This window comes from Ornithodoros turicata, chromosome 9, assembly GCF_037126465.1.
Source record: "Ornithodoros turicata isolate Travis chromosome 9, ASM3712646v1, whole genome shotgun sequence".
Taxonomy (NCBI): domain Eukaryota; kingdom Metazoa; phylum Arthropoda; class Arachnida; order Ixodida; family Argasidae; genus Ornithodoros; species Ornithodoros turicata.
Window position 1 is genome coordinate 9704496 of NC_088209.1, and position 18691 is coordinate 9723186.

The window sequence follows — 18691 nt, forward strand, 5'->3', positions numbered from 1 at the left end:
AGGGCATCACTCCGCAATCATTCCAATTCCGGAATTTTAATTCCGCAACTCTGCTCTCTAGTATTAGTGGTAACGGTGTCTTCTGTAATATGTGCGGCAATAATGTTTTTTCACTAATGAGGGAATGAAAATCTCTCACGGTTCGCACGATATCCAAACTATTGGGACTTGTGCAGCCAGCTGATAGGGTTAATATTACATGCTTGCATTGTAGAAGCAGGAGGAGTGAAGTCTACAAGTAGTGCTAGTGGACGTTCTGTCTCACAGCACGTGGCATTAACAATATTGCCAGAAAATGCTATTAAAGGTCAGTTATGCCGATTTCAAAGTGCCGCAGAACTGAGCGATACTCGCGCTGTGTGTTCATTAGCGAACACTGAATATGAGCGAAATATCTTGGTCTAGCTGATGTAGTTTTTTAGAAAAGATTTTTTAGTTCCCACGCCCGCCCGTCACACCGTCGGCAAACCGCGCACGGGCGCATCGACGTCACTGTCCTCGGTTTATCTGTCTTCGGCTTGGCATTGACTCTTGGCTTGGCCGCTTGGCTTCTGTCGTTTCGCCCTCCGTGCATCGTACATAAGCGAACAGTTGTTATGTTATTGCTAAGCCCAAAACGAAGCATGTGAATATTTTTTGGCACGGCGTCGTTTGGAAAGTGCACTTCCTTGTGCTGACCCTGCCTTTTATGGGCTGGAGCGATATAATATGTGATATGGCATGGCGAAGTTCTCGAGAAGGCGACGGTGCTACGCTGTTAGAACAATTCATCGGAGCATTCAAGTGGTTATCTATTATAAGTTGCCAGAAGACCAAGCAGTGCGAAGCTCTTGACTGACAGCGACCAGCGGTGCCTGCTAAGTTCCACTCCAACGATTTCGTCCACGAATGTTATTATAGGTCACGCGCGACTCCAGAGGAAATTTAGAATCTCGGCACGAAGTCGTCTGATGAAAATCTGAGATGCCTGACACACAAATTTTGAACGTGCCACGGAGGATCAAGGGAAATAACTGTCATCTGTCCATCTGTTCACTGTCATCAGCCTGCACTGAGGAAGGCGCCTTTACTATCTGTGAATCTTTGGTTAAAGAACAGCCGAGAACTCATGTTAACATTGTCTACTCTTGTTTATTCACTGTCTGTGTTCTGAGAGCTAAGAAAAATGGGAATTTCACAACGTCACACCCGATAGTGGTACTAGGTTGGCATGTCAGCTAAAATACCTGGATTCTGGAATACTTGTGTTGAATTTCTTGCATTACTGTAGGCAATGCCACATTCATTACATTTTTAGTGGGTCCACTGCACAATTACTGCGGGCATACTGCATACATGCTGTTCACTAGGCAAAAATACCTGAGCAGTGCTGTGTAGTCTTTTTATTCAAAGTCCATAATCCTAATGCAAAGTCAATGTAGAACAGCAGTGTGCAGGTATCTTGCGATAGAGATCCACAACACAAAGAAGTCTGTTGAGATCATCTACATTTTAATGAGACGAGACTTTCGTGCACAAGGCTGCTCTTGCTAATGTCTAACATGAAGTTACAAAATCTCAGAATATATAAGACATGTTGTAAGGCAGAGAGCGAGGGTTGGTAAACACACAAAAATAAATATACAAGCATAGTATAATAATAATAATAAAATTAAAAGGGATACAAGTCTATCAGTTTCAAGCCGGAAGGGGATGAGTTGACAAGACACTGTAGCACTGTTCCCTTAATGTGTCGCCCGTGAATTTGGTGGCAAATACTCATCTTGCCGCCGTGGTCATTCAAATATTATGCTACGCAACTCATCCCATGGCTGTTTGAAACTGATGGCGTCGTACCCTCTTTTATTTTATTATACTGTGTTTCTATTTTTATTTGTATGTTTGTACCAACCCTCGCTCTACTTGCTCTCTGCCTTACAACATGTCTTATATATGTATAAATGTATAATGTATGAATTTTGTAGCTTGATGTTAGACCAGAACAAGCGCAGCTTTCTGTGCCAAAGTCTTCTTTTTGTTGTGCAGAATCATTACAAAGTAAATATCACTACTCATTTCTTGCCATTAAATCATTTTCCTTTTTTCTGCAGTGGTGAGCAAGCGTAAGGACACATGCAAGAAAGAGAGTCTCTTTGGGATGGCAAACCCGCATCACGTCATTAGGACACAGCGGTTGATGAATGGTTCATGTTCAACCACATGGAAACTTTAATACATAATTCATGAAAAAGCCAGTCGGCGCTAGCACCAGGAATTGAACGTGGACCGTCCTGCTACCAGTCAGGGATGTTACATTTTAGGCACTCATTGACTTTTTATTTATCAATACTGCCAGCTGCTTGTTAGCAGCCAAAGCAGGGGTGGGACATACATTGTAAAGCTTACAGCAATTAAAACGAGCACCCCAGTAAAAAAAACAAAAAAAAAACAACAAGAAGATACACTCAAAACAAGAATCTTTTGTGGAGAGTAATTACAGCTGATCACCAACGACAGCTAAAAATGCATTCACGGATGTTGCATGTACTGCGTCTGCAGGAAGACAGTTCCAGTCAGTTGTGGTCCGTGAAAAGAAACTGTATTTAAAGGAGTATGTCCAAGGAATTTCTGTTCTGAACTGCAAATGGTGTGATCGAGTTCCACAATGTGAAGCCCTTCCAACGTAATGGTCAATATTAATCTTGTATTTCCCTTGGACAAGCTCATAAAAAAATTTTAATCTATTAATCTTTCGTCTTCTAACCAATGAGTCGAGTCCAGCTAATTCGTACATACAGGTAATGGATGAGCTAGGGCTATATCGATTGTAAATGAATCGTAAGGCTCTCTTTTGGAGGGCTTCGAGTTTATCAATATTAGTGGTAGTAAAAGGGTCCCATACGGGGGAAGCATACTCTAGTATCGGTCGCACACAAGTTTTGTAAGCGGCTAGCTTTGTATCAGGGGTAGCGTGCTTTAAATTTCGTTTCAAGAACCACAACCTATGAGATGCCTTTCGACAAATTTTTTCGATATGGGAATTCCAGGTCAAATCATTCGTGATGTTAATCCCTAAATACATGTAGCTATTAACAAAATTGACAACCCTGCCGTCGATTTCATACGTGTAACGTAAAGGATCACTCTGGCTTGACACAGTCATAACCGCACATTTTTGTACATTGAGGTCCATTTGCCAAGATGAACACCAACTACTTATAGCATTAAGAGCAGTGTTAAGAGCGTCCTGATCTCTCCGGCACGAACTACGAGAAAAAAATTACACAATCGTCTGCAAACACTGATACCTTCACCGAGATATCACGTACCATATCATTAATGAAGAGTAAGAACAGCAAAGGGCCGAGTACCGACCCCTGCGGCACTCCCGATGTAACTGGCACTAATCCAGACCTATCGCCCCGTACTTCAACATACTGTTGCCGTAAATTAAGATAGTCTGTCAGCCAACGTACAATGATTTCATTCTTGAGAATCTCTCTGAGCTTTATCAGAAGTTTTGCATGCGACACTTTGTCAAAGGCACGTGATGAATCTAAAAAGATAACATCCGTTTGACCTCTATTGTTGATAGAAATAGACAGATTGTGCACAAAATCTAAAAGCTCAGTTACGGTCGACAAAACTCTTCGGAACCCGTGTTGCCTTTCGGTAATGAAACTTATGTTGTCAAGGTAATTTGCAATGTGTCCCACCAAAATATGTTCAAAAACCTTACTACAGTTGCATAGCAGCGACACCGGGCGGTAATTTGAAACGTCAATACTCCCTTTCTTATGTACTGGCACCACCTTGGCCACCTTCCACTGTCGCGGTACCAAGCCACTATTCAATGATTTCTTAAAAATTACTAAAAGATATTTACTAATCCACTCCGCGTATCTTCGCAGGAATATATTGGGTATACCATCTGGTCCGGTGGCCTTTTTTTACATCAAGTCAGAGTAAAAGGTTTAATATACCCTCTTCACTTACTTCCAAGTCTGGAATTCCAGATAGATGCGACGGCGGATAATGAGGGAGTATACCGTTTTCTAGTGTGAACATCGTGGAGAAATAACCATTAATCGCCTGAGCCATTTCCCTACCATTACCAACAACTTTTCCGTCGACCACAAGGTTGTCGATCGCCTTATTTGGAGGAAAAATGTGACGCCAAAACTTGGGTCGATTCTCCTTCATAAATTTATGCAAAGTTACATTATGAAATTCGTATTTAGCTTGTCGCATTTTAGTTCTAAATTCTAAGACCAGGCTTCTTATGTTCTCCGTTGAATTCAGATGTTTATTAAGCCGCAACCTCTTGATCTTTCTTTTTAAATGAATAAGTTCTCGCGTAACCCAGGGATTCGCTGATCTTACCTTCTTAACCCTAGTTGGCACGAACTTGTCAATGCATTCATTCACAATATGCGTAAACTTTAGCCACAAACAATCAGCATCTGCGTTTTCAAAGTGTACTGCATCCACGAATCCATCAAGCTTAGACTCAAGAAAATCCAGGATACTTTCATCCTGAGCTCTATTAAAGTCCACAACCGTTCTTCTTTGTATAACCTCATTCTTCCTATCAGGATATGCTTTATAGATAACGGCGCTGTGATCTGAAATACCGTCGGTAACCGTGCACTCACAGCCAGATAGCATGCAACGCATCGCTTCGAACAAAAATCAAGTCAAGAATTGTTGATGACTCCCCTTGGCATCGAGTCGCGTTGGATACGACCTGAGTTAAGTTTAAACTAAAGCACATGTTCACCATAATGTCTGATAGCTGGCAAGCCGACGTAGTCGGAATCATGCTCTGCCAGTCAACATGTGGTGCATTAAAGTCACCAACAACCATGAGAGGTTTGTTTCTCGGTAACCGATGCAGGTACTCAGACAGATGCATAATATCCTGAAGGTCAGAATTTGGAGGCCGGTAAAAAGCTCCTAAAGTAATTGGCGGGATATATGACGTCACTTCTATCCAAACAGACTCTGTGCCCTCTACATTGGGGAGGCGTGAAAATTCAACGGTATTTTTCACGACTATCGCTAGTCACCCAGCATGGCTTACGTCCCTGAAACCCTTACCGCTTTACCAGAAAGTGAGCCAACGTGGCTTCTTGTACACCTTGGTGCCACATAAGCTTCATACGGAAATGGTGCACAGGAAAACTCAGACTGCTGTTCAAACTGCCACACTTGGTAATAATGTCCGAAAATATGCCCTTTTTCTGGTTCATATCACGCAGGGAAGAAATGTTCATGCGAGTTATTTAGATGCAATTACTGGTCTACAGTAAAGCAGAGTGCTGCTAATCCTGTCTTACATGACTAACATTCACCATGATTTCAAATCATTGGCAATTATGCGGACAGTTCACCTTACCCCTGAAAACTGTACATTAGATATGCATTTTCTCTGGATGTAATCTTGGGATCTTCATGGGCATTTTGTATTTAACAGCATGCTATTAAATCATATGATCCTGTGGCTTTTCAAGTAGTCACCCAGCATGGCTTACGTCCCTGAAACCCTTACCGCTTTACCAGAAAGTGAGCCAACGTGGCTTCTTGTACACTTTGGTGCCACATAAGCTTCATACGGAAATGGTGCACAGGAAAACTCAGACTGCTGCTCAAACTGCCACACTTGGTAATAATGTCCGAAAATATGCCCTTTTTCTGGTTCATATCACGCAGGGAAGAAATGTTCATGCGAGTTATTTAGATGCAATTACTGGTCTACAGTAAAGCAGAGTGCTGCTAATCCTGTCTTACATGACTAACATTCACCATGATTTCAAATCATTGGCAAATGTTTGACACAAAATTTGTTGATGGTTCAAAAGGAAGCTATATAAGTCACTGTCTGTAGGGTCACGGTCTCCACTGCGTCCATGCAATGTAGGTCAGCCAAACAATCTCATGGAGGCGGTCTCCACTTGAACAGCAGCACGACTCAGCGTATCTCAATCTCCTTTATTTGTTGACACTGCGAATTTTACAATCAGGACATTCTTGTTGATTACTCGTTACACATTCGTTACACGTTACAAACAGGCCATGAGGGCATGTGCTGTTTCGTCATTTGTCTTGTACAGGCATGTCAAGTTTCTATCTAAGAAATAGCATGGAACCACTTGACGACCGATTACTTGAAATCGGTGAACTTTTCACTTCGGAAGCTTTCAGGTAAAAATGAGAAAGCACAAAATAAGAATGGGAAGTAGAAGAAAGACAATCCTTGTTGAAAGCAAATCTATCTTAGAAATCTGTAAGACTGTCTTCCATTCGGCTCTCTCGCTTTTACCCAAAAGCCACTGAGGAGGAAGTCGATTCACAAATTTTAGGTCATCAGCTATCTAGTTGCCACTATCATGCCCCAAAAGTGCCACTCAGTTCGGTATCACGTTTTCGCTTTATATATTTTCTGTTGTTTTTTTTTCGAATATGCACCAGTCCTCGTGGGCGAGATCAAGTCTCGCATACAAGGAACCTGCTGCTGTGGAAAGTGGACCGAAGCGTTCAGCACCATATCTTGAAAGACAAACTTTGGCACAAGCTGCGGAAAAGCACTAGGCAAGGTGTGTGAGCATTGGACCAGCTACTTGCTGCCTGCTTACTATCACGGTTGGTCATTATATTACATTCTGCACTTTTCTGCATAGGTTCCGGAAGTGAGGGTTGTGGCTGTGGCCACAACTTTCTTACGGCTGTGGCTGTTGCCACAACTTTATCGGCGTTTTGATATCGTGCGGCTCGCCGCGGTAGGCATAACCATGTGCGTTGTTATTACTTGATATACCGCCCAAGTAGCACAATGTACCGAAAGACGAATGCAATGTGGAATATGCTGCCATCCGACTTAAAATACGGCACGCATTTTGTGCGCAGTTTACGTCGCTATATGATGGACAGCTCAACCATTCTTTCATCTTAATTATTTTGCTGTAAAATTGTAGTGCACGGGTATGTGGGTAATACTTTTAATGTCGTTTCACTGCGGCTGTGAACTAATGTTATTGAGGATGAGCTGTGGGAGTCAATACTAGCCTGGGCTAATGACACCCATAATTCCATTCCTAAGTTTGTATTTAGTAATTTTAATACAATAAACAATATCAATAAACAATAGGGGAGGACGGCTAGGTGGAAGACCTTGAACTGGCTCTTCAAACTAAAAAACATTAAGATACATACCGCCCACGCTTATCGCTTTCCACTTTCAGTAGATTGTGCCGCTTGGGCGGTGTATATCAAATAATAACAGCGCACATGGCTTCCGCCTTGATCACGCCTCCTCACCTCCTCGATCACGGGGATATCGGGTTCATAAGGTGACGTCACGGCCTATCCTGCAGAACGGCATCTCGGACGGATTTAAGACCGACCGCAACCTTGAGTACGCTTGTCTCTTAGGGTTTGCAAGACATGGCAGGGAAGCGTTACGCTTCGACGTAAGTCCCTAGTAAACTTGGCAAGGAGCCGGCTTTCAGCTGGTCTAAAGCCACGTCACGGTTCCCGGATGTCGCCGTTTCCTCGAGTATTTGACACACGTGTATTTGTGCAAAGGTTATAGTCATAGCAGCGAAGGTCTCGCGGGGCCCCGACCTGCCAATACGGACCATCCGGGTTTCAGCCCCTATATTTCCGTCAGTACTGGGTTACGGTCACCACAACCACGATCCAGTACGTTTTAGGCGAACTTCCGTTACACGGTCCTTCGCTCGTATGTTGGAGAGAGGGCTGACGCAGCGCACGTGGTGGGGGACTTCCTTTTCACTACTGCCCATTTCTTTTCTTCCAGGTCCTAGATGACAAGGACCAGAGGAGACGGTTCACCATCATCAAGGGTGCTTGGTGGCTTTTGCCAGTCTCGGTCCCCCCTCCCTCCTGCTGCGGTTTCTCGGCCTCGGTTGATATCTGCTTCGACATGGACTGTCGTCCATAACGGTTATCCCGTTTTTTGGGCGAGCTACTCCAGGTGGTCTTCCCAGCATCGCCCTCTTCGAACATCACATCCGGCCACCGTTCTTCCGCCGTTCCGAGGGCTGACTATGGCTGAGAGGCATCCCTCGAACCCCCTTTCTGCCCCCTTTCGGCGGAAGAACGAGTGCTGTGCCCGCTCTGTCGCTTTCCTGAAATTCACCGGGCCACTCACCAGCAGGGACACCTGCATCAAACACGGACTTTGATGCCGTCCCCCAGCGCCATATTCCCGGAGGCTGCTGTAAACGTTCTTCTTCGTATGCGGCTAGAGGCGCTCCGCGACGTCCTCTGCGACACCTTCAGCCAGCCGCTTGAACCGTCCGGTGCCCCACCTTCGATTTTTGAGGAAGAGTTTTGCTCGTGGAGTTTCCTTCTGACGAGGACCTCTGGACTTTTGTGTTACAAACTTGAGGAAGGGGGGACGTGTGGGCGCTAGTGGTTACCCTGACATTGTAGCCCCTGCGGAGGCGCTAGCTGTTCTGTTACGCTAGGTATTTAAGGGACAGACAGAAGGGCAACAGGGAGCTTTATTTCCCGCAGCTCTTTCGGGGAAGCGGTCTGCAGCATGGCACGGAATAAACCAGGTCTGTTGTGAGTAAGCCTCTTTTGTGGTTCTTCCTATGCGCGGCTGATGCGGGCGAGTTTGGGGCTCCGGTCGTGGTGAACGAAGGTTCCCACAAAACATGGTGTGTTATGAATATGCCTTAACAAGTTTTCGTGTGTGTTTTTTGCGTGTGTGTGTGTGTGTGTGTGTGTGTGCGTGTGTGTGTGTGTTTGACGTGTTGTGTGCTTCGACTGGAGCAGGCTATGCCTTTCAAAACAAATGTTATCCTGCTATATCCTCACAAAATGCCAGCTGCGCCCACGTAATGTTAACTTGTCATCATGGCTTCGTCGTCTTCTCATCATGTCGTCTCTCGCCGCCAGGAGCGACTTGTACATGGAAATGGTCCATTGCTTAGTACGCCCTGCTGGCTTGAAATATTGCAAACCACCGTTATGGAGCCAAAGCTGCTCCAATGTCTTCATGTAAGCATTTTGCATGAAGACCTTGATGCTCATGACTGTGTGAAGTAACGATCCAAACATCCACGCGTCACCAGCGCTGGTGCATGTATCTTTTTCCTGAGGCCTCAGTAAGTAGAAACAGAGACTACATTTATGACCTATTAAGGCTAAGATTCTCAAAAAAATGTCCGAAACGCATCTACACATTTAAGCAATACATGTCCTCGGGCCTCTCCTATTCCTAATATACATTAACGATTTACCTTCCTCTATATCATCGCATATAAGACTCTTTGCCGACGATTGCGGAATATACCGTATTATTAACTCCTCCAGTGACGTATCTGCATTACAAAATGATGTTGACAGCTTATCTTCTTGGTGCGAAACTTGGCTCATGTCCTTGAACGTTAACAAATGCAAGCACGTGGCAATCAGTCACACTAAACACTTCGTTAATTCCTACCTCCTTGGCAACGTTAAGCTGGATAGCGTATTTAGTTACAAATATTAGGTGTTCACATTTCGAGTGATCTTAGATGGGACATCCACATTAATTCTGTGCTCTCCAAAGCCAGCCAAACACTTGGCTTCATCATACGCAATTATTCAAAGGCACCCTGCGACTTAAAACGGCAGCTTTATGTTACATTAGTCCGCCCAAAATTGGAATACGCATCATCTATTTGGGACCCGCACCAGGATTCTCTCATTAACAAATTAGAAGGCTTACAAAATCGAGCAGTTAGCTTTATATTTTCCGACTACTCCCGACACTCTAGCGTAACGCTACTCAAGAAACAAGCCTCCCTTCCCCTTCTTTCTGTTCGTCGCAAAATAGCTCGCCTCACATTGCCTCACAAGTTTTACTACCACAACATTTTGCCCAGGTATCTCCTGCTCTCACCACCCCATCATATTTCCAACTACCTCGACCACTCAGAGAAACTACTTGTTCCATTTAGTCGCACAAATCACTTCGCCAATTCCTTTGTTCCCAGAACAGCGAACGACTGGAACCGTCTTCCCGCCTCCACCGTCATCGTCCGGGACCCTAACAGCTTCCGCAAGCTGCTGGACCAATTACTTTGTATGTAAATTCGTTGTATGTTCCTTTATTTTGCCACTCCCCTCTGTAATTCTCTGACCTGAGGGTAAATAAATAAATAAATAAAGAAAGAAAGATCAACATAGTTAACAGCAAAACTTGCCCCCAACTGTACCCCTTCTAGTAGGAAATATGTTGGCAACCAACATACACAGGCTGGACCGCTTATGCATGTGTGTGTATATACGAGGGTGTGCATTAGTGGGTTATTAGATTTTGTAATGTGCCACGCGTCAAAGCGATGATTCAGAGAGGGATAAGTCTTTTTCATAAAGGACTTAACCTCATTGTGCCTGTAGGTGATCATCATGCTGACTGTCACCCCTTGCTGGTCAAGGTGCTCGAGCACCCTTTGAAGGCCTGCAGGTCGTTGTAGTCAACTCCGCGGACTACAAACACAATCACAGTTTCTGGCGCGTGATACCCTTAGATTAAAAATTACACAGCACACACCCAGACAACCCGGATTTTAAAAAGGAACAATAATAATGCTGCCACGTAAGTAGTATATGGGGCAGTTCCACGTTTGGGGAAAGGCTGAGCGTGATAACACAGAGGTCAACACAGAGTTCCCTAAAACAGCAGCACTCAAGTTGTTGGCGATTTCAGCTGCTGTGACTGTTTCTCCTTTTTGCGTGCCCAAGCCCCCTGAGGTCTCCTCAAATTCATATAATTTCGCAACCAACTTCTCTGAGAATCTGCGTAGTTTTACATGCAACCGCGGACTCAACAGCCCCACATTTGGCATTCGCATATCGTGTGCAAGTAGTTCGTCGTCGAGCAAGGCGACGAGGAAGGTACCGCACCCCTCTTCTGCGACTTTTCGAGTTCGAATAGGCCGTCAGGTGAACAACCTCGTAATATTCCAGCACACAATGCTCTGAGTACGCACGGCACCCAACCACCGGTTGCGTGCCAATCACGCAGGGGATCGACTGGCGTACCTGCTCGTGCAGCGAGGAGCGCGGTATTCTCACAATTCTCGCATCTCTCTCAAGGTGGGACCTTAGACGAAGTTGTCCGCACTGACCAGCCGAAAAAAATAAAAAATAAACGATTATCAACGTTAGAAGAAGAGAACAGTGCTCGAGGCTGTACAGGTATGATGAACTAGAATGTACTAGTATATTTACCTCTGGTAAGCTCGTAAATATATTTAGTAGTAAAGTAAGTAAAAGTAAGTAAAGTAAAGTAAAGTAAGTAGAGTAAAAGTAGTAGTAAAGTATTTAGCAGTAGTAACTAGAAGGACTGGTTATCACCAGTCCTTCTAGTTCACTACTGCCACGAGCACTGTTACCTCCGGTCACCGAACCAGCCCCCATGGTTCAGTGGTTAGCGTGCTGGCCGTGTCATGTTGCGACTGGGAGGTAACTGGGTTCGAATCCCGGCACCGGGTGTATTGCCTCGGGTTTCTCCTTAGGCTTAGCCAACCATCATCCCGGATGACAATATTCTTTCTCTGGATTTGATATACATGGGAGGCGTACGCCTTTTCTTTCTTTCTTTCTTTTTTTTTTTGCACAAATGATGCCGTCCATGAGAAGGGGGAAAAAAGAAAAGATCCCGCCTCCCGTTTTCAAGAAACGGCGCGAGAATGTTGTCATTCCGGATGATAGTTGGCTATGACTGTGCTGCGTGGTGCAGTTAGCTTTTAAGAGTGTACCCCACTAGTTCACAGCGCTCGCGGCGCATTCGTCATCATTCATGATAAGAGCACGCTATCTCGCCCAAGGGACGACAGAACCGCCAGCGCTTACCAGTCGATTTGAGAAGGAATACCAAAGCGTCTCTTGCGTCTGTTCCTATTCTTACGTCGGCCCCGTGCGTGAACCAGGCTGATGAACACGAAATTGGCAGCCGGAGAGCTGATCCAAAGAGCGCATTGGTGCACTCCTCCGCGCAAGAAGTATGTAAACCGAAACCGATTATTACTCAGAAAAATCGCTAAGTGCCGGCGCGTTTTTTTTTTTCTCGTAATATTTTTCGCCGAAGCTTCCGATGCGCACAACAGAAATCCCGTAAGCGTGCGAAGTAAAATTTAAAAGCTGTGATGTTTATTTAACTAGTGAGCGTATGCAAATGAGCCGCTTACTACTCAGTTGATGGCCGATGTCCCAAGGATCTTCACGAAAAAAATTATTCGATGCCGCCACCTGTCCGCGAAATATTCATCCGGGGGATTTTTGTGAAAAACCCGGTATAGTCTGGTAGGCAACGGATTTCGCACACAAGATGTGGCCGGCTTATACTAAATGGCCACGTGATCATTCCGCATGAAGAGGAAAAATGGCAATTTTACTTACGGAGCCACAGGCACGCGAAGAAGACGAGCAACCCCTCCACGAACGTGGGATTCATTTTTTCTTCTGGGTGTATTACCTGCGCAGTTCAACTTGCAGCGTCGTGCAGTTTATGCGCTGAAAATGAGGATACGGCCATCATTTAGCGGGATTGTCCTTTTAACGGGAACTTTTTCCATAAAGTGGTCAAATGCTGTAATGAAACAATAATCTCAAATGTCAAAATACAGTGTGACGTGTGATGCGGAAGCTCGTGCATACTGAGAAGCAGTTCTTCCTTGTACAGCGTTACTTCACCGCCCATTAAGTTGTTGAGCACAATGTGGAGATCGTCCCTCACGCACCTGTATTACACAAAATTTATTCCACTCGCAGGTTCATTCCATGTTAGCGCGTCATTATTTATTTTATTTGTTTCTTAGCGCGCGAACGCTTCCGGTGGTCCATTTGTTATAATGAGAGATGTGTTTCCTCCTTATCCGGAGGCAAATTGTTGGAATTCTAAGAAGCTCTTGTTGCTAACACGTTTCATCTCTCTATGTTACATTCTGACTCACTGACCTTATGCAAGCAAACCTGAGATATTCCTGATATTTTATCTACCTGTGGTACGCGCCCTCAATTAATTAAAGCGGCACTACAGTGCGTATCTCTTCGCGATATCAAAGATTCCGTCAATAATGCAAAAGGAACAAGATACGACAAGAAAAAAGCACCAAACAACAACAACTTTATTTCAGGATGATGGGTTGGGAGTTGCGTCACCGGGGGCGATACTCTACCCCATTGATGGAGGGGAAGCGCGGAGTGAAGGAATGGCTCCCGTTACAATGAGGATGGAAGTCTTGTGGCGTCCAAAAACGCGAAGAGAGCCTTGAGGGCAGAGCGTTGGTGAGCTGGATGCGGCCAGGGGTCAAGCAATTTTGTGAGGGAGAGGGGACGGGAGTCTAGCTCGTTGAGGGAGGCGGAGAGTACGGAGTGGGAAGGCTAGTAGTGTGTGTGATGGAGAAGAATGTGCTTGAGATCTTCAACAGCACCGGAGTGACTGCAGTGGGAATAGTTAAATTGTCCCAAGCGGTAGCGCCACTGTGCTGTGAAGGCCACGTCGAGGCGTCTTCGATGAACTAATCCGGCGTCTTAACGAGAGATATGTGCTGGCATGCGGAAAGCGAACGCAGGGTCAACTCTGCTCAGCATGGCGGGGGTAGCATGTCGGTGGTCCGTTGGCGGGTAGACAGAGGAGTCACAAGGCTTCAAAGTGCGGACCGCCGATCGCCTCTCAGCAGTGCAATCCCCGTCCGTGTCCGAGACGACAGAGTTGCTTCGGCGGCGCTGTCCGCCAGTTCATTGCCTTCGACACCGCAATGGGCGGGAGCCCATTGGAAAGCGAAAATCCAAAAGGGCTGCCAGGTTCACTACACAGGGGGAAAAGGGGAGGGGAACTGATGTACCGAAGAGGGGAGCAAAGAAATCGGGGGATGGCGTTTCGAGCGAAAGCTCTTCTTCAGAATATAATGACGGAATGTGGGAGATGTCGGGAAACGTTGTATATTTCGCCCAGCCCGCTAGGGGGCTAACGCGAGATCCGTGTAAGAGGGTGGCATGTTACAACACGTACCCGACAAACTAGAATTCTATCAAGACAGAACTGATGTTCTGAGGCTGAAACAACACAGAAAGGACTAACACATTCAAAACTCTGTATGTGTTCGTCTTTTATGTGTTGTACTAGCCTCAGAACGTCAGTTCTCTCATGTTCATCAGTTGCCGCTTGCGTCGATACCGTCGTATGAATGTGTGTATGAGTGAGCAAAAATGTAGGAGTGAAAGGATGATGAGTGAGAAAGAGAGAGAGAGTGGCTGGGTTGTCCCTTCAGATGACGCACCCTTGGAAGTCGTTGAGAAGGCGTATTAGCTTAGCTCAATTGGTAGAGCCCTGGATTGGTATTCCAGAAGATGTGGGTTCGAGTCCTACAGCTGGCTAACCTTTTCAGTGACCTTCATCTTTCATAGAATCCTAATATGAGTCTTTCTATTAAGACCTCCTGGATGAGTTTCCACAATTCTAATTCACGTAAACGGGAAGAAAGCCGCCTTATCTACCACGTCAACTCGACTCATCCCGGAGGCCTTAATGAAAGACTCATTTTAGGATTCTCGTATATCGGCACGTATTGTAGCACGACGCCCTCTTACACGAATCTCGTTTTAGCCCCCTAGCGTGCTGGGCGATATATACAACATGTTTCCCGACATCCACCACATTCTGTCCCTCTAATCTGAAGAAGTGTTTTCGCTCGAGACGTCACCCCCCCCCCCATTTCTTTGCTCCCCTCTTCGGTACACCAGTTCCCCCTTTTTTTCTCCCCACTGGAGACCGAGCCTATGTCTAGCTTCGTAGACAAGTTTGGAAAGGGTTAACACATCCATAACCAACGGTGCGGAGTATCGTCGGATGCCAGGATTTTCAATTGCTTGCAGCTCTGATGCTGAGTCAGTAAGAACCACCCGATTCCGAGGGGGGGAGTGGAACGACGTGCTGCAAAAAGAAAAGTATGGCGTAGAGTTCCGCAGCTGGGGGTGATGTACAATGCCAAAGGCGACGTCCTTAAACTATGCCTTCGTCAGTGGATAAGATAGTTAATCATTGATACGCTATCATAGGTAATCAGCGATATCACATCATTGATAAGATTATTAAGTAGCAATAATGACGTCATGGTTGAAACAATCCAGGAATCGAACTTTGGTTGTTTTGGTTATCAGCCGCGCACTTTAAACCTCTGAGCCGTAGTCTCAAATTGTTTGGTTTCACCCAACTTTTTTTTATCCTTGTAGACACAAGCACAAAACACAATTCAATACAGAATATAAATAGAAGAATGATTGTTGATGGCGTTCATATGAAGATGAATTACATAAAACTATATATCGTATCATAGGTACTTAAGGGGGAGGCAGAAGAGCAACAGGGAGCGCGATTTCCTGCAGCTCTTTCGGGGAAGCTGTCTGCAGCATGGCACGGAATAAACCAGGTCTGTTGTGAGTAAGCCTCCTTTGTGGTTCTTCCCATCCGCGGCTCATACGGTAGAGTTTGAGGCTCCGGTCGTGGTGAACGAAGGTTCCCACAATTTGGCGCCCAACGTGGGGCCTTTCCCAATTTTCGCTGCTGGGCTTTGTGATTTGGCTCTTCGTTTCAGGAGGCTGGAAGGAGCTTCATGCTCTTGTCTCCATAGCAGTGCTCGTACTTTGCACAATGGATTAGCGTCACTGCTGTTTTTATTTTTCCATTGTTTTGGGGGTTCGTTCTTTTCAAGACGGAAGCAGCCTTGTGCTGTTGCCTCGAGGGGCAGCTAGCTCAGTCAGCCTGGTGAATCTGACTCGCCCGGTTATGTTATCCAAATTCTAGTGTTTTCGCTGGCCTCGTGTTGGCAGAATGTGCGGGTTACGCCCAGTGTTCCAGAGCCCTCTCGTTCGGTCGCCAGTAGGGGAGCCACCGTAGGTTTGTGTTTACTCCAGCCTTTTACCTAATTCGGCTCTGGCTTGTTTTTGAAAATTGTTGGGTTTGAATTGTTAGTAGACCCCACAGTTGCAGTCTTGGACGTGTTGGATACCCGACCCCCTTTGCTCGCTCCTCTGCCGTGCACACCCGAGGACAGGCATACGGACCTTGCAGGGCCGCTGACGAGGTTTGAGGTAATTTAGCAGCGCCTCGTCCCCATCATTATCACACTCCGGGCCGCAGCCTGACTATTCTAATCTAATCTTATCTTATTCTAGTGCGATATTGGTGTAACCATGCATGCCACGCCAAGGGCAGCGTGTTTTCATGTCAGGCAGTTCGCCGCGGTAGGCATAACCATGTGCGCTGTTATTACTTGATATACCGCTCTCCTCGATCACGCAAATATCAGGTTGATAAGGTGACGATACGGCCTATCCGGCAGAACGGTATCTCCGACATAGTTAAGACCGCCCGCGACCTTGAGTACGCTTATCTCTTCGGATTTGCAAGAGATGCCCCGAATTGGTTACACTTCAATGTAAATCCCCGTAAACTTGGGAAGGAGTCGGATTTCAGCTGGTCTAACGGGCTCGTTTAGCACCCCGCGTCGCTCTTGGTGAAATAAATGGGCGTCGTTTCGACGCCTCTGAGTTGAGGAGCCCGCGGCGTGGAGCAGCGTCTGTAGGGCTCTTACTTCGGTGCGTGGGGCTTCAAGAGCAGAGAGCAGACATCCGTACTTCGGTTCGTCCAGCGAAAGAATGAGAGTGCGAGCTTCGTCTTTCGGCTCGCCTCGTGCTGCTCGGACATTTATTTTCATGGCAGAAAAACGAAAGTAACGACGCTGAAGCAAGCGGTGAATTGTGCGTAAAAAAAAAAAAGATTTGCGATGACGCGAAAGGTGCAGTCTAAGATGCCCCCCTGCGTCGAGCAAAACTTGAAAGAGATCTAACAGGTTGAAGATGGTTGTTCAACGAGAGTCTCTGAGACCGAAACCTTCATTGCACACCATGATTTTGGGGCCTGGTACGGCCTTCGTAAGTGAGTCCGCAATCATATCATCGGTGCGCAGGAAGGACAGTCTAAAATTGTTGTTCTCCACTTCATTCCTTGCAAAAAGAAGCTTGAGGTCAAAAGGTCTGGTTCGTTGGTGGTGCATGGGGTTCTCTGCAATCTTCATGGCAGACTGGTTGTCGCACCACAGTTCCAACGTGTCAGTTCCGTAGTGGTCGAACCCAAGCTCCGTCAGAAGTGTTTTCAGCCATTTGCCTTCTTTCATGGCTTCTGTGAGCGCAATGTATTCGGCTTCGCATGTCGACAACGCCACAAGTTGTTGCTTCGCTGATCGCCAGCTGATCGCCAGCTGATCGCTCCTTTGGACAAGGTGTAAACATAGGCGCTTCTGGACCTCCCAGTGTTGTACTCGTTGCAGCTGGCGTCGCTGAACCAGACTAACGGTTCTTTGCAGGCGGTGTAAGTTATTCGAGCATTCCGCGTCCCCTTTAGGTACCGGAGTATTCTCTTTGCCATCCGCCAGTGGTGTTGCGTGTAGTTTGAGTTAAACTGACAAAGGAAATTCGCTGCGAAGGCGATGTCAGGGCGAGTACCTCGAACTAAATACATCAGGTTGCCTATGAGGCTTTGGTATGGGACGTTGGGGTCGGAGATGTTCTCGGACGTTTCTTCGCTCGTTGCGCTTCGTCCTACCTCTATCGGTGTTTTTACTGGTTTGCTGTCTTCCATGTTAAAACACTTCAAAATTTCGTCGACGTATTTCCTCTGGTTGATGGTCAACGTCTTGCGGAGTTTGTCGTGTTTTACTTCTATCCCCAAGATGTAGGTGGGCTCTCCTAAATCTTTGAGCTCCACTTCCTTCCCCAGGTTCTTCATCGATTTCTCTAGAAGTCGCGCGGATGTGGCCATCATGAGCATATCGTCCACATATACGCTGAGGATAACCTTCTCAGGTCCTTTCCTCAGGACGTATACGCATCGATCGGCTTCAAGCCTTCTGTAACCTTGGTTTTTCAGGACGTTGTCAAGTGTAAGGTACCACATTCTCCCTGGTTGTTTGAGACCATATAAAGCCTTTTGGAGTAGACAAACCTTTCCATCAGTTCCTGGGCACCCCAAAGGAGGCTCCATAAAAACTGTTTCTTCGAGTTTCCCATGGAGGTAGGCTGTCTTGACGTCTAGTTGGCGCATGATCATTCCTTCTTCGAGCCCTAATGCTAGTAATGCACGTAAGCTGGTTAGCTTTACCACTGCGAGAATGTTTCGAAATAATCCACTCCTTGAACTTGTGAGCTTCCCACTGCAACCAGCCTGGCTTTAAATTTGTCTATTTTCCCTGCTGCATCTCTCTTGATTGGATACACCCATTTTGACTTCACCACCTTCATGTCTGATGTTCTCGGTACTAATACCCAGGTTTCCATCTGATGAAGAGAGGCTAGTTCCTGGTCCATCGCGTCGACCCATTTCGCGCGTTGAGGTGACGTCATGGCTTCGTCGTAAGAGTGTGGGTCCATCTGTTCTTCGGTTGCCATCTCACAGTAGCTCGCCTTCTTTGGGTCTACCTGCAGGCGTTCGACGGGCCTACGTGCTCGCGTAGACCGGCGCACGGGTACGTCCTGGGGTGGTGGCTCCACTTCTTCGTGGCTTTCGAGACTTTGGTTATCCTCGTGACCGTCTGCTGGACTACTGATGGTACTGGTGTCGGTTGACTCTGAGATTCCAGGTTCTGGCGTGTCACTTCCTCCCTCAGCTTCCTGAACAGTACCATCAAGTTTC

General features: G+C 46.2%; 1 protein-coding gene across 1 annotated transcript in view; it reads right to left on the minus strand.

Annotated features, from left to right (window-relative positions):
* The window catches only part of LOC135369282 (uncharacterized), a 38563-nt gene extending 26067 nt beyond the window's left edge, over positions 1-12496 (minus strand). Inside the window, exon 1 of the mRNA XM_064602888.1 lies at positions 12400-12496. Coding sequence (XP_064458958.1) covers positions 12400-12454 — 55 coding nt within the window. The 5' untranslated portion in view covers positions 12455-12496. The remainder of the gene's footprint in view (positions 1-12399) is intronic.
* Between the last annotated feature and the right edge of the window lie 6195 nt (positions 12497-18691).